Source organism: Ostrinia furnacalis, unplaced genomic scaffold (assembly GCF_004193835.3).
Source record: "Ostrinia furnacalis isolate ACB-3 unplaced genomic scaffold, ASM419383v2 OfSCF0710, whole genome shotgun sequence".
Taxonomy (NCBI): domain Eukaryota; kingdom Metazoa; phylum Arthropoda; class Insecta; order Lepidoptera; family Crambidae; genus Ostrinia; species Ostrinia furnacalis.
In genome coordinates, this window is record NW_021130949.1 from 534,004 (window position 1) to 559,811 (window position 25,808).

At 35.5% G+C, this 25,808-nt stretch overlaps 1 protein-coding gene across 1 annotated transcript in view; it reads left to right on the top strand.

Annotated features, from left to right (window-relative positions):
• DIP-beta (Dpr-interacting protein beta) overlaps window positions 1–25,808 on the top strand; it is an 87,297-nt gene that overhangs the window by 29,084 nt on the left and 32,405 nt on the right. The window contains exon 3 of the mRNA XM_028300467.1: window positions 24,232–24,365. Coding sequence (XP_028156268.1) covers window positions 24,232–24,365 — 134 coding nt within the window. The remainder of the gene's footprint in view (window positions 1–24,231; window positions 24,366–25,808) is intronic.

Below are 25,808 nucleotides of genomic sequence, written 5' to 3' on the forward strand. Positions count from 1 at the left end.
ATTATTTTGTGTATTGTGCAATTTTTAGGAGTAGCCTTTTAGTAAGTGTACTTATTTTTCGCTAGTATGATTTTCTAGATGCCACGAAGGAAAAATTATTGCACTTTCTCATTTCTGCAGTAATATCAAATTTTACTGAGACAGCTCCCGGTAAAGGCCCTACAGAGGTGGTCGGAGTTGTTTTAAAAGGAATTGCTATTAACCATATTTTTAGTGGTACGGTGACTATGAAACATGTTTAAGTTGTCAAAACCAACTGTTATGTGAATCCTACAGAAATCTCATTTGATACTCAATTAGGTACCTACTGTGTTTAAGATTTACTAATTTGTTAAGCATATTATCATATCGAAACCATGTAGGTAGCATATTGGAAGCATGATCAGATAGTGCCAATAATAAAAAGTCTATTTTTTTATTATCTAGTAGATATATTAACTACCTGACGGTATTTTTGATCTCAATTTTAATTAAATTTTTGGATGTTCAGAAAAAAGTACATATTACAAAATAACACCTTTGTTGATGAAACGAATTTAGTGTATTTTATTGTTAATCAATTTAAACTATTATGATACAAATTTAACAACATAAATATAAATATTTACAGTAAAAATGTAAAACTGTCACATCCGTGTCATGCTGTGTCACAGCCGTGTTTACGTAGGCTATTTTGTTTCCTTTCCGAGGGCTTTAAGGTTGTCCATATACATAAAAAGTATGCTTTTGGTTTATACTTTCGATACACATCACAAAAAGTTGAAAAAAAAAAATCTTTCATTTTAAAAAAAAAATTGGCACAAATTTAAGAATGGCCCATTTATTTGTCACTTTAAATGATCCAACCAATACAATTATCTTAATTATTTTTGATGTCAGAAAATGCTATTGTGGTGATTAAGGGTGGATTCGACCAAACAAGTACCTAGTATTAATCACAGAATAAATCGTCAGTTATTCGACATTTTGACATATTTCTCATACTGTAACTGTCAATGTGCCAGATAAATCAGCTCGGATAATAGTTTGGTCGAATCGGGCCTAAGACCTATTCATGCAAGCAAAGTTGTGGGGCAGTGTCATAGTATTATTTTACAGTAAACTATACATTAGCCACGGGAGCAGTCTATTTGACCTTATAAGTGACATTTAATTGGGTACAAAAGCAAATCTACCAATTAATTTGAAACACGTGCAATCTGTAGGTACAGTCAGCCCAAAGAATTCATTGTACTCGAGTACGTTATTCCAGCTCTCTCCAAAAATAGTCACCGCAGAATAACAGCGTCATGTTCTGGGTTTTATTTATTACTCCAGAGTATTCTCCTCCTCTACCATGACACATGGTGAGCGGTGGCTTTTGGTTCTAACTTGTACCTACTTGCTTTTTGTAATCTGTGTGTTATATTTTTTAAGTTGGAACCAAATGAATGTTTTTCTTTCTTTCTTTCTTATGGCCTCACTATTGAGCAGAGACCAATTTTATTTGGAACAATAATTTTGTTTTACTCTTATATTGTTTTGTTTTTATTTTTGGTGCTTAAATAAATATGTTTTATATCTTACTTCGTTTCTTCCTTTAATTAATTGTTTATTAGTCAAAACGTAGGAACCGTTACTTCTTATTTGTGAAGCCATAATAAGTGAACTCTCTTAGCTTAGCTTTGGTTAGTTTATTCGAGCCTTTAGCTGAAATAAACAGGAGAGAATCAAAAAGAGTAATAAAAACTTTAAACACTCAAAAGTCTCGAGATTGAGAGACTAATGCCCGTTTTCACCATCAATCCCTAATTTTTAAGTGGCCCCTATAGCACATAATATGAATTTGTTTACATAGGGGTCACTTCGAAATTAGGGATTGACGGTGAAAACAGTCATAAGTCAGCCTCAAATCAAGAGCAAAACGAGTCTTCTCAAAAAAAAATCTAGTTTCGAAAAAGACTAAAAAGATAGTGTGCAGTCAATGGCCCTGCCGGAACAGGCCGATTGCGGCACTCTGGGTCAGAACCCCTGAAAGGAGCCCTGCCAACAAATTTACGAATCGCGGTTCGCTCGCCCACCACCAATAAACAACTACTTACCGGTGGGAGGAGGCTTTTCTTCCACGTACGAGTGGACAGGGTGGTTTCTTATGATCCTCTTTTGAAATCTAGCGAGTACAGTCTGCAGCCACGCGGTTTTCACGCGCAGGTCGGATCCCAGCTGGTAGTCTTCGGATTCAGGTGCAAACGATGGGGCACAGAGATAATTCACCCAGAACACACCACAACACTTCTCAGACGGAAATACAGTCAAAATATAGCGGAATTGAAAATATTTGCAACAGCAATTTAAACGCTGCAGCTCGCGACGAGGACGGCNAGACTAGATCCAGCATGTGCACCACTTTCACTTTTGTCGATTATTTTGCGCTTAAAACGGCCTCTACGTGTTGGATCTGTATCCCCACGCAAGCCTCATAAAGGACCGGGCCACTTTTGACCCGTGAGCTCCAAAGCGTACAAACATAATAATAATAAAATAACTTTTATTAACACACATTATACAATACAATACAACACATTTAAAAGAAAGAGACGAATGCATGTTAATAGGGCGCCTGCTCAGTTTTAGTTGGGACACCTTAATAGGGTATCCCGACACTGATTTTCAGCAGGAAGCCCTATCAGTTACCTACTGCGCATCCCTACTGGCGAGCCTGGTGTAAAAAGAAAATATTTATGTTAATTTATAATATTTATTATTATTTATATTTAAAATTATAACAGCACAGAGGGGATACACAGATTGTCTGAGAGAGAACATTTCCTTTTGAAAAGATAGTTTGAATCGTGTAGTTATAACTTATGATGCTTCCTGTAATTGTCTTTTTTATTTGAAGAAAGAAATAAAAACTTTTTTGCTACCAAAAAAAAAACAAATGTAATAATTTGTAAAATCAGGATTGCACCAAAATGGTCACCACTCAGTATGAAGCCGTAGAGCAGTGAATAACATGGATCTTATTTATACCTACATATTTAAAACAAAAGTATGACTTAGCTTAATAACTTCTTAGGATTTAAGTAAAACCAACCTTATTATAAATAAGTAGTGCCCTGAGTGACGTAGGTTGTGTGAGGAAGTAAAAGGGTGTGTGCATAGGCGATTATATAAGCTTTGTCTAAGTTGCCTCAGCTATTTTACGCATCAAACTTTCCGTTGACGAAATTTATTCATGACATGATCCCTCGTAAATACATTTGGGAGTTTATTGTCGTAATGAATTTGATACGGCGTATGAAAACAGGCTTATCTTTACCCATCCGTTGTTATTTTGTTAGTTGCCCGTAAATGTTATTTCACAAGTTTTGATTGCGATGTTTTGTTTTGATTATAATCGCTTAATTGATATCATTTATTTGACACTTAACTAAAGTATTTAGTCCCAAGTATTAAGCTCTGTATTATAAAAGGACATTAGAGAATAGATTCAAGTCTGCGAAGGGTCTAAATATTTAAATTCAACCAATTTTGAAAATGTTAAATTGTAATTTATGCTTGAGTTTGAATCAAGTTTTGACCGTTATTCATAATTCCTTAGAGATGGTTAATTAATTAAGATTTCAATGATGACATGGGTACTAAAGATAAAAGACATTAATACTTAGTAGCTTAAATAAAACTCACAGCAAGTTTAAGCTGGATGATTTAATAAAACACAACAATCCTGTCAACCGGAGTTGCAAGGCAACAGATCACGAGTCCAACGTTTTTTGAAATCGAATTAAAAATGTAGTTGAATTCCGTTCCCCGTTGCACATTTCTTTTCTCAAAGACTAATATTTCGTATCGCAACTGCTGAGCTCGGGAAATGTCTCGTACTTCCTGCCCTGTTTCACCTAGGTCGCTTAAACGAAATTGATACAATAAATTGGAAAGTAACCTACTTGGCGGTACTCTCGCCATGCAGATCTCGGCCTTTCTTCCTCGTGTGGCCGCATTCCCTGATCAAATTGAAAATTCCAATGGGTTATCTATAGGGCACGGAACGTGCATGAACACATGAAATTAAATTGTTCCCAAATTGTTTTCAAACTACAGCTTTGTTATGTACCCGTATAGATTTGACGCAGCGTCAAAAATGAGTTGGAATTTGCTTATTGCATATATATATCTGTATAAAAAATGTCGTTATTTGTTCATAAGTTTTAGTAGGTAAACGGCACAAAAATCGCGTTGGTGACACAATCGAAATATTTATTCCCTTATGAATTTTTGCTTTAACGTCAATTTAACTGATGTAAAGTATGATAAGATTACACCACTTACAAAAAAAAACACTTTCTATGCTTACTATGGTTACTATGCGGTCGTCCGTACTATAATTATCTTAAAATTAATGAAAAAGGACGTTCATTAAAAAAATTAAAACACGATACAAGATTAAAGTTCCGGACGCTGCGCTGCCTTCACTAGGTCGATTTTCAATTTGCAAAGTAATGCATCGCCCGCTCCATAAATTGGTAATAAATAAACCGTTTAAAACTTTTAATATGTGGAAAGAAATTTATTCACGGAGAACATGTCCTATCAAAATATCTCGGCCCACACGTTATGTTGGCGCATTCTTCTCCTAAATTGAAATTCTCGTACGGTCTCCCTTCACGACTGGGTGGGGTACGAGCCGAAAGACAAATACAACGTTCGATTAATGCCATCAAATATCATTTTTCTTTGCGAGTGTACGCATGAGAATTTCATTTTAATTCGCATCACGTTCGTATAATATTCGGTAAGTTACAATATTAGGTATGCTAAATTTTGTAATTCTATTCGCTTTGTACCTATTTGCTCTTTCATTAGGAGAGATATTAGGATTTCTAACCAAAATATTTTTTTGTTATAGTAAATTGAGTTTTAATATTAATGGAATTACTTACTAGATTTTCTTTTCGAATCGCACAACTTCCCATAAAAAAGATGAAGTGAATTGTGAAAGGACAATGACCATAATTAACTTTAAAAAAAAATAAAACCGACTTCAAATGCGTGAACACAAAAAAAACTAAAAATTGAAAAAAAAGTTCTACCCTGGGGGGTGAAATATTTTCTTCAAATTCGCATGAAACCACCCTTTTCATAATACCNATTTATTACATGAGTTCCAAAAAGGTACCTACATAATTGTTTTATTAAAACATGAGGTACATAAAACTGCTTGCACAAAAAGCAGGTCCGCTTTTCCGCATGATCCCGCACGTTTCCCCGCTGTTAGAGATACATTTCATCTATAACATGGGCAAGCGCGAAATAAAGTAAAAATCTATTCAGTAGTAAAATCGATATGCTATCAAAATGCACCCGTGCTCAAAGGCTGGCCCGAGCGACCGCCTCAAAGGACGTACGTACATTCGGCAGCAGACGCGGTTTGGTATATTTTCCTTATGACTATGGTCATAAATGTGGATGTGTTACTTCTGCTGCTGACTGTACGGCACCGGCTCCGATCAGTGCAGGACCGTGAAGGCTCGAGTTCCTATCGTGAACACTTGCTAAACCCATCCTTTCTGTCTGACTACCGTTTTATCTTTCGCTCCTTGTGACGATCTTTGCGCCATTGTGTGGGAATTTGCGTTTTGTTTCTTTAACACACTGTGTATTGTGTAGAGAGCCGCTTTATTCAGTCTGTGGTTTGGGTGTATCAAACAAGCAGCTGCAAGTCGAACTATGTTTATTGTTACTTTATTTTAACTTTGTATAACTACTTATTACATTTCATTAATTGTTTAATAAATAAGCACTTATGAATTAGTTTATATCCATTTTAATTTAAACTCCNACTGTGTTCCCCGTTAGTGCGAATCCAAGTTGTGAAAGTGAATTAATGATCAGTGTAATAAAAACTATACCAGTGCAGTGTCAAACCGATTTCGTCCACGGAAACATAGATTTATGGACACCACTTTACAATAATAATTGGATATATGTACANAAAACTCCGTCGGGTTTCTACTGCCTATTCTGTTCTACGTATAAACAACTATAAAACTCGTTGTAATAACGTGTAGAATAACCTAACTACGGCGTAAAGTTAAGGGAAAAACAAAATAAAATATGTGGAAAAATGAAGCTAACGTTTTCTCAACTTTTTAGATCAACCAAATTGAACTTACATTGTAACATGAGATCTCTACATATTAATACCTACCTCAAATACGCAACTACTAAAAATAACAAGCCGTAAAATACAACGATCGTAGTACATTATTCCGTGTTTTATTCCCAGACACAAGTCCCTTTGCATAATCTTGACACAAAAATCTAATATCCCTTCGTATCCGAAGGGGCCTTAATCCGTCTAAGAGCAAATAGTCAAATCGTATAAACTCACCCTCTATCATAACTTTGCCCCGGATTAAGGCAAGACATTTTTCTCCCTATCTCTCCATTTTGAATAAAAATTAAGATGAAACCAAACGGAATGCGAATAATAAATTATTACTACAGATTCCGCTGTTGAAACTTAACTTAAAAATCGACTCGATAAATGTAGTTCTCGTTTGAATACATTTTGTTCGCTTATTTATAAACTAGATTCGTCTGGTGCAATCAATTGTTTTCAATTCACTGAACTCGGTACTTGAAATGTGTTTTCAGTATTTCTTTAGCACTGGACCTGTTACCACGAGTGCTGTTTTACTTACAAAAATATTTGTAACTTTTCCGCAACGTTGTAAAATTAAAATCCACCTTGTTCTTTTTCAGTTCATACGCGTATCTACATACTGTCAATTATTAAAAAACTGTACATTTCTACTCCACGCACTAGATAATAGTTATAACATTATTTCTTTCTAGTTGCGATAATACGGAATCAAAAAAGACACGGATACCCAACTGAACCTCAAGGTCGTGCTCAAAGCAAATTTACGAATAAGAAGATGAAGCAATTATTTAGCTTAGTCATGCATTGTATTTCCGCTCATTAGGTGTATATTTATTTAATTTACAACGGCTGGGGGTCGGCGATAAGCTGCGGGGCGTGCGCGCTTGCGACTTCGCCGACTGAATAACAATGCAGGCGGACCGCTAAAACGACGCCTCCATGTTTCACGTTCATTTGCACGCAGTTACCTAATGAAACAGTTCTCTTTCATTTTTCCCCCGGAAAATTTCCCGAGAAAAACCCAGCAGCGTTTTAGCGCTCCCGTTTTCCATGTACCTCGTCAGGACTGACGCATAATGGAGTGAAGCTAAACTCAAGAAAGTGGCTCGTTCGTAACCTTATAGCGCTTGCCACTATTGCAGCGAGGATGCGAGCTGCAAATGTAATTTAATCTTTTATTCGTGGTGCAGTTAGCTGCAGCATTTAAAAGAGTTGCGCGAGATGAATAGCTATGACTCTGTTAAGCTATTCCTATGCCATTTCAGGCGGGTTAAGAATTATGTGCAGTTCAAGTCTAATTTCAAGAAATGAATTACTGAATGTACTTTCTGCACGTTTATTTTGTAGCACTAGTTGGGTACAAGGTAATTTATTTTATTAAGGCTGGGTTGCACCATCTTACTTTGACTTTAACAAACGTCAAAAATCTGTCAAACTCCATACAAAATACACTGGTTAACGTTATAGTCACGGTTAAAGTTAGGTGGTGCAACTCAGTCTAACTTGCCAGGATGTAAAAGATTGATCCTAATAATTATCATGATTTTGCGCTTGAGTTTTAATAATTGGGTTTAGAGTTTCATTTACGAAACGATACTGAAGTAGGAATCAACACTAGGATTAGCTTCTTTAGTCAACGGGTATTATTTGTTCCAGTACAACCAATCAATGCTTTAATTTCATTAATTCAGTTTGAGGATCGCTTTGTGCACGAATTTTGTGGGCCATAAACTTTAGGTAATAACCTAAAAAATATTTTACTACAGTCATTTTAACAATAGCGTCCCGCTTATAATATAAAATCCTGTGCATCTGGGAGTTATAACATTATCACACCAACATTATAAACTTATATCCAACTAAATTATACTCACGTGCGATCATTGGACATAAACTGGGGTAAGTTCTACAGATGTCGAGCTCACTCACGCAAATTACACTCCGTTGAAAACACAGAGAGACAAAAGATTTCGTACAATAGCACAAAACATGATATCTCTAATTTTACCTGACTTGAAAAACAAAGACAGGGGCGGTAATCACGTCCCGTGGCAAATACAATTAACTCAAATTAAAAGGGCTTTGTTATTAAACAGAAATGTACAGCTGTAATCTGCGGAACAATGACAGTTTTTCCACGATTTTTAATAACGTGTAAAATTAGCTGGCAAATTGGAGGGCTAAGTTTGATACTTTTCAATTGATTCGATACTTACTCGGATTGTTTATTTAAAGTTATTGTAATCGATTACGTATATTTTAATTGCATTTTTTTTTGTTCTATTGCAGTTGAGGACTGAAAAATGTACCGTCATTTAAAGGCAACATTATGGTACTTTTACCTAAGTAGGCAAAAAAAGATACGGTATGTAATGATGGTCTCTCGTACATGACATTGCATTTTCTTTGTTCGTTCGTTTCACCCTTTTAGGTATTTGTAATAAAATAAACATTATTAAAAAAATAAAAAATGTTGTGCACGAGTAGGATTATGCTAATGTTAGTGCCATAACTTTACTGTATGTTTATTATTGACGAATGGAGTAAGGAGGCTTTCAAAATGTTATTTTTCCTTTTCTAACAGGTACTTGTCGCTTTATCATAAATGAATATGATTAGTTTTCAATAAAATATATTATGCACATACAAGAAGTTTTCTAAACCCACAATGATGTTATCTAATCGCGTTTCCATGACCCTCAGAATCCACAAGACAAACCCGAAAGTGCTCTAAATCTTATCCACCCACTAACAGTCGACAGCATAACAGACTGTATCATTTCAAAATAGCATCTATTACCGCCACATAAGGCCTTTTAAATTGCGGTCTATACCAACATGGTGTAACACGTTGTAAGTTGACCCGCGTCAGACGCGAAAAGTGCTCCGATAACGGGGAGTCGCGGCCTATCGCTTTTTGATAGCACCACTTTGGCCAACTTGCCATCTGTCGGCCATTAGGTCCGGGATATTGAAAAAGTGAGACAGACCGATCGCCGCATACAGGGTTGGTTATATTATGCTGTGTTTTTGGCACGTTAACCTCTTTTTGGATGGATATTATTTTGGATTTTGCTGGAATAGAGCATTAAGTGAAAATTTTTGAGATGCACGGCACGCTGTGTCGAGTAGTACCGAGCAAATATCATATTGATAATGGCATCATTTGTCACTCTTGGTACCTCAATTCAACATCACAGACAAAAGACATTGAAAATAATTATAATTATTTTTAAATCAATTTTAAATTAATAGGTAGGTATATTTATCTTCTTTACTATGGATTCGTGTAACCACTAGCTTACTACGCTTTGGTCACAGCTTCGCATAAGTACAACAATAATCCTAATAGTTTAAGTAGGAAGCTAAAGTCCTAACACTTGCACGGAGTGCTGTAAGAACCCCGGAGGTTTTTGTATGAGCTCATTTCACTGCAATAATAATAACAGCCGCGATGTTTGAGATTCTTAGGTAGAGCTACGGTAAACTTAAAAACTTTAGTTATAAACACCTCAGGTCAGCATCTTAATATTTTTATAATTTTTCTAAGTACATCTCATGAAATCTATAATAACATATAATTCTATTATTTCGTCAGTAGGTATCGAATAATATGAAAAAATAAACATTGACTGGAAAAAATAGGGAAATTTTTGCTTACATCACTTCAATCAATATCGTGTACCTATGAGCAGTTTTGAATCTAATCGCAAATCTAAAATATGTTTTACCTACTCTCGTACGAAGTCGCGAGCGCAGCGATTTTTCCATAACCACCCATGAGCCCACGTACCAAGTAACTCCTAATACAATAACCCCTGAAACTTGTATCGGATGTGTACAGAACGGGAATCACGTAGCCACTCAGTACGCCGGTCACAGCTCCGAGGAATCTCTGTTATTAATTTGTAGGAGATAATGATTTCGTGTTCCACTCGCGTGGTAAACGTTTAGTGTGCTGCCGATGTAGGGTGGATTAATGTAAGAGAGTCGGCGTTACAACCTGTATTAATTTTCCTATCTTTTAACTAGGTTTATCTGTTTTGTATTTAAAAGCACATTAATTAGTGGTAATTGTAGATCTAAACACGTACACTTCTAGATTTCATACATGTACATAAACTTTTAATACCTACAACTTCTTAATATGCAGTCGTGTTAATCATAGTTTTAATGATTATAATACCCAAACTACGAGTATAAACCAGGGTGGCTACTTGTCTGTTTGTTATATGTATTTTCACGTTTAATAGAGAAAATTTTAATAGAAACCAATTTTGATAGAGAAGCCTTGGAGATTTTATATTTTTATTTAAAAACAAAAGAATATTCAATGACTAACTTTTCGACATGACCATGTTTGCCTCATTATATCAATTTGGTAATGCGTCGGGTTAATTCCGAAATGAATCAAAATGAATTCGATACATTAACATTACTTTTGGATGTTGCAATTTTACGGTTTTCCATTCATTGTATTGTATCATTAAAATTGCTGTGTAATATTTTAACTGAAATAGAGAACTATAGCAAATTTATTAAAAAAACTAACTGTATTTATTACATTCATCACAGACGCGATAGGAATACCAAAACTATTAAACTGTAATAGCGATAGAGATCAGACAGATAATATTTTAATCTCAGTGCTAATAATTACGTATTTTAAATCTGAGGTTTTTATTTGTTTGGTTGAAAGCGCTAATCTCAGGAACTAGAAAAGAAGAACTACAAAATAATATCTAGACTAGTAGAGCTAGTCTAAATATTATTTTGGTGTACGACCAATAAAATCAGAGTATCAATGGAAAATGTTGCGAAATATTAAAACTACGAAGTCGCCGGCAAAGCTATTTTAATAGAAATACTTAACCACCAATTCAAGGTAAATATTGGTTTTATTCTCATCAAATTCTACACAAAATCGAAATTTACAGGTACAACTTTGACGTAGTTCTGCAACAAGGGTCACTGACAGCGAATACTTGTCTGGATTATCCTGCGCTGTAGCTCCTGGCTACAAGCCTACTAGGGAAATAATAGGGAAAAGCAGGACTCGGGTATTGTTCATGCTATAGCAGTAATAGCATTCGGTTGTATCAAAGGAGTTTCAATCTTTTGGATTGGGATATAAGCTTTAATTTCCTTCAATCAGACACGTATTAAAATTTTACCTTAAATAAATAATAGTATATTCTATGTTTTTTACGAGTGAACGTCATGTTGTCATTATTAAAAGTTACGATACCACATGCTACATTGAAATTCCTGTATGAATACACTTAGAATCGCTGTATGAATTTTCTATGAATAAGTAAATAAAATCATATAGTGTTCTGTAACAGCGCATCATTGATCGTTTTGTGGCTTTTATCGAGTAGTGGACGGCGCATGGTTGAAAAGAACATCTATAAAAAATTAAATTATTAACTTTATTCATATTCAGTATTTCCTCATCCTACAAACTTATACAAGTACTAGCTTTCCGCCCGCGGCTTCGCCCGCGTGGAATTTTGTCTGTCACAGAAAAACTTTATCGCGCGCGTCCCTGTTTCAAAAACCGGGATAAAAACTATCCTATGTTCTTTCCCGGGACTCAAACTATCTCTATGCCAAATTTCATCAAAATCGGTTGCGAGGTTTAAGCGGGAAAGCGTAACAGACAGACAGACAGACAGACAGACAGACAGACAGACAGACAGAGTTACTTTCGCATTTATAATATTAGTTGGGATGGGATGTAATCTAAATTACAACAACAAAACGCATTTATCCTTACATTGTGGAGGCACTTGCGATTTTCATCCTCCTTTAATTGTTATTTGGTCTCACCTCGTCGGCAGTTTCTTTTATTTATCCGCTGAGATAATTCGTTTACCCGTGAGAATGGCCTCAACACGTGCCTCGTGTAGACGAATTGACTGTAATGGACTTTGTGTCCGCAAAGATGTGCCGCTTCCGTGGGTCGGGAACTATTTATTTGGTACAATTAAAGGGGATATATATAGGTTAGAGTTTTTTAGGTAACTTTTACACATCACACACTCACATTGTGTGTAAAGTTCATCTATGGTACCTGCAGGCCAATTTCTATGACTTTGAGAATACATGTTTGGAAACATCCTACAGTGATACTGTCTGCCCTACAAAATCATTAAGTACCTACAGATCTAATTTCTTTATCACATATTGTTCTTTGTGGTCTTTAGAATATCAACGTTGGTGAGCTTCGTGAACTGAATAATTAAATAAATAACTCGTTCATAGATAATGTTTTTCGAAAATTGAGTGTAAATTTCATTCATCCCGCGCTGTTTCTCTCATTGTAAATATGCCGGCCGTACTTAAGATTGAAGATAAAATTGTTACGCATTCTCACAAAAGTGAAGTATGCAATGAACTCCGCAGCGCCCATGACAAGCGCAACAACAATAAAAACTTGCGACATCAATTTTCTCTGGGGTAAGTTTACGACACAGAATAAGACGTACAAGTCTGTTCACATTTCTGAACTTACTAGAATACCGACCTCAGCAATTAAGTCACTCGAAATATTTAATGAACAGTGCTAGTTCCGCCACGGAAATGACACTTAATCGGCTTAACTTCGCCTCAAACTTGTCCCAACAGCCCCTCCACGGCGTTTTCCGTCCCAATCTTTGGGTGCGTCCACAATTCGGGGATAGCGGAAAATCTGGCAGCGGCATCAATTTTTTTTTTATGCATTTAATATAAGTACGTTAATTTCTTTAAACTAAAACTCTGTCAGTTCTTTTTCTTCCTGTCATGTTATAAATACTCCTAATATGCCTCCTGTCACAAAAATAGCAGGTACTAACTTTTTGTTTTAAGCTTAATAACAATAACTTTGTTTTAAAGTCGGGTTTTTTATTTGTATCATGATGCTAAGAGTAATATTAATTACAAACAACTATAAAGTCGACAATATGTTCTAAAGGGTGTTCGGGCGATGGGGTAAACTTCTGCTTCTAGCGAACACAAAATCGCAAAGCCCAGAGCTCCTTCGGAAAAGCACCCTTATACACCCTTTCCAAAATACTTAAGCTGCATCAAAGAAGTTGGAGAATGTGCAATTATAAGATTGTTTTAATTTGGAAACAATGTTGCTGAAGAATTTCCTTCTGCGAGTGAACTCAGAAACCACAAACCAGAATTCTTGGTTTCGCTCAAAATTGTTTCGCATTTATTGCTCTATTCGATTTTCTTTTTCTATAACAGATTGCTTCTCGAGGTTATTATTAGAAATTCCTACGATTATGAATATCTAAACTGGAATGTTTTGTTTTATTAAATTGTATGATAATAACATAACAGAGATGGATGAAGATGTTTGTTATTTGCTTTGTTATCATCGAAATTGATTACCTACATTTATTGTTCGCGTTATGTACGAAATAAGTATGCGTACGAAACTTGTCGCGGGTTTGGATCCCGCATGAGGTAAATTTTAGTATGATAACACTACCTGAAGTTGAGAATATGAACGTGTGTAACATAAGAATAGAATAAGATAAGTTTCTTTCTTATCTAGTCGCTACAGTTTTAACTGTGTAGCTCCCAGCTAGCCAGGTTTTAGGTACTTTTGATAAGTTTCATTCACATATAACATCAATTAAGAATTCAATTAAAATTTTCACATATAACATCAATTAAGAATTCATGAGAAATAGTATTGATTGACCATATTTTTTCATCTGCAGCTAAACTTACTACTAAGAACCAAGGCCCAAGTACACTCGAACAGTAACGAGGGTCATCTCAAAATGCTGTCCGTCTACAATAAAGTTTATCTAACATTTAACTAGTTGACGAACATCCAAGTGCAGCATCGGGCTGGAGTGCTGAGGGCATTACTCTGCTGCTGAAACTCCTTCTAACTTCATCTGTTTTAGACAAATTACACGGCGGCTGAAGAGTGAAGGTCATAGATCCCTTATAAGTGGAATGAGACTGACTGCTAATGATTTGATGAAGATGAATCAATACTTTCCGAGTATGCTAATTTTATATTTCTGTAGGTAGGTAAAGGTATTATCATCATCATCATCATCATCATTTCAGCCATAGGACGTCCACTGCTGAACATAGGCCTCCCCCAATGCTTTCCATGTTGATCGATTGATAGCGGCCTGCGTCCAGCGCTTCCCTACTACCTTTACGATGTCGTCGGTCCACCTTGTAGGTGGACGTCCCACGCTGCGTTTTCCGGTACGCGGCCGGTAAAGGTATTATACTACACTATATTTGTGCTAACAATTGTGATTTAATAAACAATTAAATAATATCTGAAAAGAAAGAGTTACTTTTAGTTAAAAAAACATCTCACAACGATCTAGCATCGTTATTGAATATTAGTTATCTCNTTTATCTCTCTGTCATCGATTCCCCATCCATTATAGCCAAACAAGCTAGTAACTGAAATATCTGTACCCTCCAGAACTACAAACAGAACATAAATTCGCCCGCTGCTGACCAGAGCTCTTGAGTGGACAAGCGAAATCATTGGGCCAAACACAAATTGAGTGTCACACCAATGGTCACACACAACACGTGTAACACACCAGAAACCGTATATCGTAATTTTACAATGTCAAAGTAAAAATAACATTGAAATCAAAGCACATACAGTGAGAATGTAAACCTATTCAATAAGGACAAAAAATGAACTAACTACACACACAAAAAAACTGTAGCGATGCGATCACAGAATTACAACTGTCACATTTTGTAACTGATCTAGGAGGCTGTTTTTATATGATTTTATTTATAATCATCTCAAAGCCCCTACAGTTCGTTGGCCCACAATAATTCCTGCAATTTATAATTAGCACAGCATAGTAGTGTTGCCTTTGGCGATTCGAAATCACAACAGGAGCGAATCGCAAATATGGCGACACGGCGACCACTTGCACACGATGGATTCACTTTAATTAATTGGAACTGACATTACACTGGTTAGGTATTACGGGCCCGATGCGGACCACAGCTTTGGCAGCGTTTGATGGATTCGATGATTGCTATTATTGTCAGCGTGGATTTCATACCTGCCCATTAGGTAAGCGCTAAGTGCTTGCTCTATTTCAGATCTATGCCTTTGAAATTAGAAGTCATTTCAATGTCTAGCTTGTTTACTTAAATTGAATAGTGTTGACTTAGGCTGGGTTGCGCCATCTTACTTTAACTTTAACAAACGTCAAAAATCTGTTAAATTCCATTCAAAAAGCACCGGTTTTGTATTAGTTGCCGTTAAAGTTAGGTGTACAATTTAGCCTTAGTTGGCTATCTCCAAAATTTAAATTGTAGGCAAACAAAATTAAAAGTTTTTTTGATTTAGAAACCTCTATTCAATAACGTTTAAACTGGTTTACTATTATAAAGTGAAAAAGCTATAATCTCGTTTATAATATTTGTTTAATTTCACAGCCAAAATACTCTTTGCCGGCAAACTACCTGCTATTGAAAATCGTCAGACCCGTTGCCCGGAACTTTTTGAAGTGCCAGTGTTGTTAGGTGTAGCCAACTTTCGATCTCTGGCGAAATACAGAGCCGTGTTAGTTAATTGTTCGTTACCTAAACTAGGAACATGGTTAAATAGAACCTATTTTAATACGGAACGTTGAGATACTTGGACATTGATCAGAAAACCAGCGATGCGTGAGGACAGTGAGATTTATGCAGTCTGGGAGCTACGATTGATAATAATATTGCCAAGTGTCATGTGCACATACTCGTACAAACTCTTTAGGTCGACAGCTTCGGACCACTTATAATCTGGCTCACGATAAGTGTGTAATAAAATCTATTGAAACTTATTTAATAATAACACAGAGATCTAGTTTTATTTTTCAAATATAATAATAATAATATAATATAATAATTTTTTTTTTACAATGTATTTTTAGTTTTTTTATAATTTACATTGTAAAAAAAATATTAAAAATAAGAAGGAAATTGAATAAAGAGATAACAATAATAATAACTATTTTTAAGTATTTTTTATAATGTATTTTTATTTATTTTTTTTTTGATAATTAACATTGTAAAAAAATATTTAAAATTAAGAACCAAAGTTAATAAAGAGAATAATAATAAAGCCTTTTATTCCAAACCTTGAATAACATTTCAGATTTTTGCAATGACATATTAAGAGTTTAATCTAATTAAGGGTATGGACCCCGTTTTGGGTGTAGGCCTCCTCCAATCCTTTCCATCTTGCCCTGTCCGCGCCTAGGTCGATCCAGTCTTTCCCACCCGTCTGCATAATGTCATCTTCCCATCGCTGTTTCGGTCTACCTGCCTTTCTTTTGCCTGATGGTCCTTTCCATTTGGTGGTTTCCAATGTCCATCTTCCATCAGTGCAGCGTGCCATGTGACCAGCCCATTTCCACTTCAGTTCTAGTGCGTGTCTCAATGCATCCGTAACCTTTGTTTTTTTCCTTATCACTTCACTTCGTACTTTATGTATCTTCCTGATCCGTAGTATGCTTCTCTCCATTGCTCTTTGTGTATTCCTGATTTTTTGTTTAATATTTTTTGTGAATACCCAAGTCTGACATCCGTATAAAAAGCAGGGCATAATGCAAGTGTCCATCACAATTTTTTTCATGTGTAAGCTGTAGTTGCCTTTTAATATTTCTTTTAGCGACCAAAATTTTTTCCAAGTTATAGATATTTTTCAAATATAAATTAGAAAAATATTTTAAACGTTGTTTTGAAACAGTTTACTGCGAAATGTTTGCTTCAACAAGTCACTTGTACGCTCTACGTTACAAAAAATATTTTTAAAAGCTGTGTTGAATCAATTGACTACGAAACGTTTACTTCAACCAGTCAAATAAATATGTAGTACCTACGCTCTATATCCAAAAAAAAATTAAAGTTATTTCATTTATTTCATAAATTTTTTTCGTTTTTGCTAATCTGTTTTTTATTCACTGACGTAATTTCCTCTCACAAACGTTTCGTAGAATTCTAAATTTCATCTGGTCGCAGTGACCAATGGCCGGTTATTGGTAGTCCGATCACTCTCGCTATACAAATCGTCTATTTACTTTCCAGGCAGATGCACGAACACTTGATATTCTATACAGAGTACGAAAATCATTTCATTCAATGTATTTGAATTTGCACTATCTATCTATTTCCATACAAATAGGTAAAGCTCGAGAAAGTTGGCTTGGATACGAGTAGTATGCAGTAGTAGTATCAATTTGAATTAGAACACAACACACACACAGGAATTATCTATTGCCTATTTTAAAGCGATAAGAAATTATAATGTAGAGATGTAATTTGACCCCTCTTCTGAATGCAGCCCCATAATATGCATGAGAGATCTCGATTGAATGAATAGATCTGAAAAACAATTTTGACACGAACACAAAGGCATAAGCAAATATGACTGAATTGTCACATACAATAGGAAAGTAATGATTGACGATTACAGAATCACATCATCACATCACATTTTTCAGTATTATAAATAAGCACAACATTTATTGTTGAAGCCTGCCAGCGGTGATTTTTTACAATTAAGCTGCGCGTTGTGCGCGCTCCTTCATGGGTTTTATTAACTACTGGTGAACCCTGTCATTCAGTTTGTCCGTTGTAGCTCATAATGAGAGCGTTAATTGTAGCAACTAAATATTAATCAAGCGCACGTAATCGAATGTAACGCTGCAATTGCCGTTAATTTGGACTAATCAAAACAAAATTGGCAACTGCATTACCGAGCTAATGCAGACGATTACACATGCTAACATGTCCAAAATTAAGCATCGACAATTTTAGCTACGACCGAATTGGTGTGGGTTTAGACTAAGAGACTTAAGCCTAGATGCTGAAACAGCATAGTAAAGATTATAGAGATTGTGATCACTTTAAATATTCCGAAGTCAGAAAAAAACCGAGACGATCTTCTAATAAATTAAACTGTAGATGGGCACCGAGTTTCGATATTATTTTGTTGTGAGAGAACAATGAATGATTATAATGAAACAATGTTTCAATCAACATTTGAAAATTATATCACTCTCTTAGCGAGGAGTAAGTCTCGAAACTCCTACTTACAAACGATGCTTTCTTTTGTTTTTATTCAGACAATCGCAAGATACTGGCCTGTAAGAAAACTCTTCGTCTTCAAAAAAGCCGATTGGCGAACGTATCTTTAAAAAAACAATGTTAGCTCCTAGTCTACTTGTTTGTAGGCTTCGGCATTTGGCTTGTCGACATTTGTCCTCTGTTAGTTGACCCATTTGGGGTTGCCACGCGTGGACGCGAACGCATGGGGCGGCAGTTTTAAGGTCATACTTTGTGAAAATGCGTACGCGTACAATAATAAACAGCGGATAATTTCTTTCGCCCCCTTTGTTGTTTTACCTATAACCGGCTGTCATTTGTCTTTATGGAATTACGAATTCTTTTGTTTATCGTTCGAATAGTCGAACAGATTAACCGTCGATATTCATTTTAATTTTTAAAAGCAAACCAAGAGCGAGACTCTTGGACGTATCTATGATAGATTAAATTAACCTTACCTAATTAGACTTGTTAATCTCTCGTAATAATCTTTAGCCAGGGCTCTATAAACAATAGAGCCAACAAAAAATGTACTGTGTATTTTATATTTTTAAAATATTCTAGTATACAAATATCAAACTCGTGAGTGCGACATGACAGCCAGGCGGCATTCGATGACAGATTAGAACTGACATGAAACGTCAACATATTTTTAACAAATACAGATAGTTTTCAATTAAAAAACGTACATTTGTTATTAAAAACATTTTTTTGCACATCGCTGTAGTCTTAGGACTTACAACCTTATGTTATTTTCGGAATACACGTATTTTACTGGCATTATTCCATTATCAGGACATACAATATACCTAAGTCTAATCTTTACCTATACTGTCTAAGACAAAAATGTTACCAATTGAGTATTTTTAAATCATGATTTTTACAATCCACATCGTTAACTTAAACAGCACCTGTAATAAAAACGAACAGAATTATAAACTACGTTCAAAAATCAACTGAATGAACGAACAATTTATGACGCGCTGTAAATTACGAGGCATAACGACTACATCGCAAATAAATAAATCATTGTAATGTATCTGGCCGGTGAAGCGGCAAATGCAGATGTAATCGTGTTCGCTGCCCGCTTGTACATACAAATAATTCAAAGTGATGGGACACATCCCTGATCTGTACAAGAAAGATGATCGAATTAAAAGATCTCGATTGATCGCAACTTAGGGAAAAATACAGACCACAGACCATGCCAAACGTTTTGTAACTCATAAGACTCGAATTGATAATGGCTAAATTAGTCTTTCCAATTCTTTGGTTTGCTTTTTAAAATCATAAACACAAAATGTATGTCTAGCTTTTTAGAGAGTATTCTATCAATTTAATTATTTGATTCAAAGTAGATCTTATTACATAAATAAAAATAAGTAACTACCTTTTGGACGCAATCCCTAAAGTTAGCATTTGGACTACGCAAAATACATTATAGATGCAATAAATTAAACAGAAGAATTATAAATCAATATCTTGATAAAAGTTTGCCAAAAGCATGCTGTTCTCGATCGAAAATTCCAGACATCGAGTGGGCAGACGCTGCCCATCACTAAAGAGATCGCCATTCTCGAGCAAATAGATAGTTCTCACTTCCGACACGTGTTTCCGCGAGGGCGCTAGTAGGTGGTCACGTAGAATATTGACGCCTCAAGCTATCCGACAATACCTACTCGCCAAGAGACATTTTTATGTGGAGCTGTGATATAAATCATTCCTGCAGCAGCAACACGATAAATGTAACTTTGTGTAGAATTTAGATTTTTACATTGCTTTCACACTGGCGAAATTTTCAAATGTACCTAATTTGATATGACGCAACGCAACTCCATAAATATTGACGAAGTAAAAAAGTACTGAAACAACAGTTTTATCCATTTATTTGTGTTATCTATATATATAAAAATGAAACCCGTTTCGCGTTGTCACGTCATCACGTGTGAACGGCTGAACCGATTTCGATAATTCTTTTTTTTTAATGTTTGTGGAAGTCCAAGGATGGTTCTTACGGAAAAAAATATTAAGAAAATCTCTACGCTAAGGCGGTACGAAGTTCGCCGGGTCAGCTAGTTTTGAATAAAAATAAAAATTAACTTTGAGGTAGGGTGACGGCACCAGTAATGGACACGGCACCAATTATGGACATGTTTTTCGTTGATCGAATTTTTTAAGCAACTGTCGCAACATTTTGAACTGGCAACACTAAAATCACAACCAATAGACGTTTGGGCTATCATTTTGACACACGTCACCAAAATCGGCCACTTTGTTTTAACATAGCTGCGAAGTGAAATCTCGTTGCGCGCGGTGGTCATGAAAATCCGTTTATACTATTGAAATCGTTTAGGAAGTGAGTACATATTTGTGCATGGTGTTATCTTGTGTTGTGTTATAATGAGATTTGATGTTATTTTTACTGAATAATAATAAATAGCAAGTAAATTGAGCTAAGTTTTAAATGTCCAATCACAGCCATAAGTTTTTTGTGGGGTTTGTTCATTACTGGATTCGAAATTTTATGAAATCCAGTAATAGACAAGTGTCCATGCTTAAGGCTTTTATAACTTTTTTAGTTTATTGTATTTAATTATTTAATTTGACGCACTAAACATTTGAGTTGAGTTGATTTTGTGATAACTCTTTATTTTCCAATAATGGACGATGTCCATAACTGGGTATTTTTAGTTGTCCATAATTGGGTTCTTTGTTTTGTCTTAAGATGGCACCAAAGAAAAATTACACCCCCGAACAAATGGGGAGAGCATTGGATGTAAGGATGGGAGAAAAGATAAGCACAGCCGCCCTCCGGTTTGGGGTTTCTCGAATAACCTTGCACAACAAGGTGACAGGCAAAAAAGTCCGGCAGTTTGTATGGGGCTTCTATACTATCCTCACGGCACTGGTAAAATCACATATGCTCGGTAGTGTAGCGGGGTATGCGGGGGTGGTGCGGGTGGTAACAAGCACCGTCTCGAAAGTTTAGGAGATGTTTGAATAAGGTTTTTTACTAGTAAAGTAATAGATTAAATAAAATTTTATTTATATTTTTCTTGTAATTACTTTCATGTGTACTGAGATGGGTGTTGTTTTACAAAACCACATACTGTATAATCTTTCTACATTGAAGAATAAATGCTTTTTCAGTCATAGTTGTACTAGGAAAAAAAGTAAACTTTTTTTATCGTTTTTTTTTAAATATTTTAATTGTGTTTTATGGGTGTTCGTTAGCATAATATATCTTGTCAGTCTCACCAGTAATGCCGAAGTCTGCGTCAAGTCAAGTTGCGGGCGCGCCATTCGACGCTTCGTTAATAACAAAGCTGAAAGTGGCTCTAGATTTGTAAATTTGTATTGCTATGATTCTAATTTCTTACCTGATAGATCTCAGTTATGTATTTATATTATGTTACAAATTCTAAGCTTCAGTTGCTGTCAAAGAGGCAAAGCCTCAATTAATGTTTAATAAAATAAATAACATTATAAATGATTGAAATTCTGATAGTAAGTACTTATAACTTGGAAATCTAAGACTGATCATGTTGAAAGTTCAAATAGCATAAATAAAAGTTGATTTGAGGTATCATTTGTTTCATTTATGTGTTCAATATAAAAGTGTCCATTAATGGATGTTCATAATTGGGTCCATGTCCATAACTGGGTGTCCATTACTGAAATTTTGATGTCCATCAATGGTGATTTCGTCAATTTATGTATTTTTAATTAATATATATTAAACATACAGGATTATTAGTTTTATTTAAATGTTCCTCATCTATTTGAGTGCCGAAAAAAAAATCACCATTATTGTATCATCATAAAACATCACATTTTTAAACAAAATTCTAATTTAGTGCCTTAACATGTCCATGATTGGTGACGTCACCCTATAACTATACAAAATTTATTTACATAAGAAATAAATCCTTGTCAGACATGAGCTAACTGTCAAAGACAAACCTCCAATACTGATCGTAATATTAAGAGCCGCAGCTTATTCGGCTGTAATATAAAGTCGGCTGTATGACTCGAATATTTCCGTGTCTAGCAAACTTTCCGCCTCTCGCCATTTATGCTAATCGGCGTCGCAGACGGGGGCGAAAATCACTTATCGCGAGCCGGCCGATATCTGTGCTGGGACCCTTGTGAATACAAAAAATCGAACCGTAACCGAGTCACAATCGGGTTATGCGTTATTATATTTTCGCTGATGTTTCTAGCGGTTAGAGAAGTGAACTCTCTCGATCAGAAGGTCATGGGCTCCCAGAATGAGATACGTAGATTGAAAATAGTCCGTAAGTAGTTCTTGTAACTCAGTTAGGTTAGGATATTTAAATATGAAATTGATTCTCAGTAAGTTGGCTTATAAAAATTACTACTAGAAATACGATATCGGCTATCGATCCAATGATGCCAAGACAAACATTGGAAAATTACAATTATAAATTCAGTATAAAATTTCATTGTACAAATTGACTTTAGAAGACGTCTCATTAATGCCAACTCATCTCTCGATTTGAATAGAAATGATAAGCTAATTTTAATAAAGCGAAAATGTATTTAACTTAACAAAGCACTATTTCAGAATCTTTCAGTTGTGATTGAACCAGTACCTATAAGCTTAACTTGTAAAAGCTGTTGGATTTCAGCAGTATTTTATTCGCTCTGCTGAGATCACTGAGTAACAGACACGCATGACAAAATGTGGTCTACCAATATGCCTCGAATCTTGCAGAACTACATCTGTATGTGTTATTTGGCAGGATCTTGCATCTGACAAGAGAGAAATACCCTTGCATACACGGTAGATAGGATACCTAGTAATATTTGAAAGTTTGTGAGGAAAAGTACAACCAACCTACCATCCACCTAGGATGGTTGTTACTTTTTCATGCAATAACTACTAAATGGATTTAAACTTGAAAGCATTATTATTTAATTGGCCAAGTTACAACGATAAGTGATAAGTCAGTCACTGTGCGACATACTGAATGTCAGGCTGGATAATAATAATTTTAAAGTAGCTTTGTTAATGTTCAGGTACTGTCTTTTAACATTGTAATAATCAATAAATAATCACATTGGAAGTCCACAATAACAGTATTTTAAACCATTAATTTGAACGACCGCAATCAGCGACTACGGCGCTTTTTATAGATCGGTTAAAATGGCAAAAAGTGATAAAAGATAATCCATTGGGAGACTGTTGACCTATCCTCGTGGCTATTTAAACAATGTAGTATAATTATTCAATACTAGCTTTCCGCCCGCGGCTTCGCCCGCGTGGAATTTTGTCTGTCACAGAAAAACTTTATCGCGCGCGTCCCTGTTTCAAAAACCGGGATAAAAACTATCCTATGTTCTTTCCCGGGACTCAAACTATCTCTATGCCAAATTTCATCAAAATCGGTTGCGAGGTTTAAGCGGGAAAGCGTAACAGACAGACAGACAGACAGAGTTACTTTCGCATTTATAATATTAGTTGGGATTTATCTATCCGATGTAAAAAAAAAACTGTAAAATAGGATTTATTTTTAAACAGTTGTAAAATGTGCTGATTGACGTATAAACAGAAATGAATGGAAAACTGAACTTCCATCCAACATTATTACATAGTTTTATGTAGATACTAGCTTTTGCCCGCGGCTTCACCCGCGTCAAATTTGGTTTGTCAGAAATCGTCATAAATTATAGTCTATAATGTTATTCTGGGTCATAAACAATCATACTGTAAAGTTTCATCAAAATCCGTTCAGTAGTTTTTGGGTGAAAGAGTAACAAACATGTTGACATCCAGACATCCATACAAAACTTTCGCATTTATAATATTAGTAGGATCTATAAAAATTGGTATTAAAATCTGTCGGTGATAGGAGTACTCCATTCTTACTGTCAAACTCCCTTTATATGACCTCTGTCTAGATTTAATATATCATAATCATAAGGCGATGAATAATTTCAATGTTATTTTTCTTTTCCAGCTTTAGGTCTGGAGCCCGACTTCCTATACCCCCTGGAGAACGTGACCATAGCGCAAGGTCGAGACGCCATGTTCACCTGTGTGGTGAATAACCTGGGTGGTTACAGGGTGAGTGGCGACTCCGCCACTGCCAGGGTGTGTATCAAACCGACTCATTACAGCTAGCCATAGAGGAGCACCCTCACGCACCTATGGGTTGAGATTTATAATGGTAAACATTGGCCTGCCGAACTCCAAATTTTCAATCATCAATCTAGAATTTCGTACTTAGAATTTTAACTAAGATGTTGGTTTTGAAACGTTTCGATTTCAATTTTGATTGGTATTGTAACTTTTGTTAGCAGTGTTTGTTATCAATTAATTTGTGAAGCCATACATTTTAAAGTATCATAATTGAATGAGAATTTCATTGTAACTGTTAACAAGAACTTATGGTAATCAATTTTATTAGGACTTTATCAAACCTTTTTGTAGAGTAGATTGACTCATACCTCAAAAACAACTGAACATTATAGATCTCACCCAAATACTTCTGCACTAACTTTCACACTTCTTTAGTACACGACCTCTGCACTTCTTCGCACGGTTTCCAACTCACAAGCACTTCTAGTACTATCTCTATCTTAGCATAGAGTACACGAAACTAATTTGCACAATAAACTGTAACTTTGTCCACGATAGCAGTAGAGCTAGACACTCGCACTACTCGTACTACTCACACTGAACACAATTTAGACTAAAAGCACAGACTAAAAATTCGGAATGTTCTCAATTCTCATAGCTCTTTCTTCTTACTTTGTTCAACACACAATTTACTTTTATTTCACTACTGCACCAACAATTAGAAGTCCAAAATATATTCAAGCATGTTCCCAAGTGCACATTTAATTTTAATATCATAGTGAAAGTAAAGTCAATCATTGTCAAACAAAAACCTTTGGACAAACCACGATGGAGCACCCTCCGTCCAAGGAATTTACGTTGCAAAACAGTCACTTTACGAAATTAAAATAAAGCCGAGCAAACCCCCTGGTCCCCGTTCAATCATTTCGAGAGGCTGCTCTCAAACTGTCCGGAGAGTTAATCCGGAACACTATCTAACGGTCGATATCATAGATTTGTCACGGGGAAAATACGAGTACGTATGTTGTACGATATATTCCATGTGAAAATCAATTAAACTAGTAGATGTACCTATAAACTTAGGCTGCCTAAGTTCAAATAAAAACAAAGGCGCTAAGTATATTGAACCCGTATTTTTTTATTTAAATGGGCGCTTGCTATTGTTAACGATCTGACACGGGAAGTTGTTGATTATAATCTTTAATGTAACAAACTTGCCCTAAACGTTTAGGTTTGAGCGATGAATTTAACTTATTTATAAAGAAAAGCAGATAGGTATTTTTATTTACAAAATCTTATTAAACTAATAAAAGCTAGCAATGCAAATGCTCATACTTTATACGAGCAAATATCAAGGGATATAGAAATACTACTTCGTCCATTCCCATTACAAACACCGATGAGTTAAACCAACAATTCGACCATGAATCGGTTTCCGCAACAAACACTCGCGAT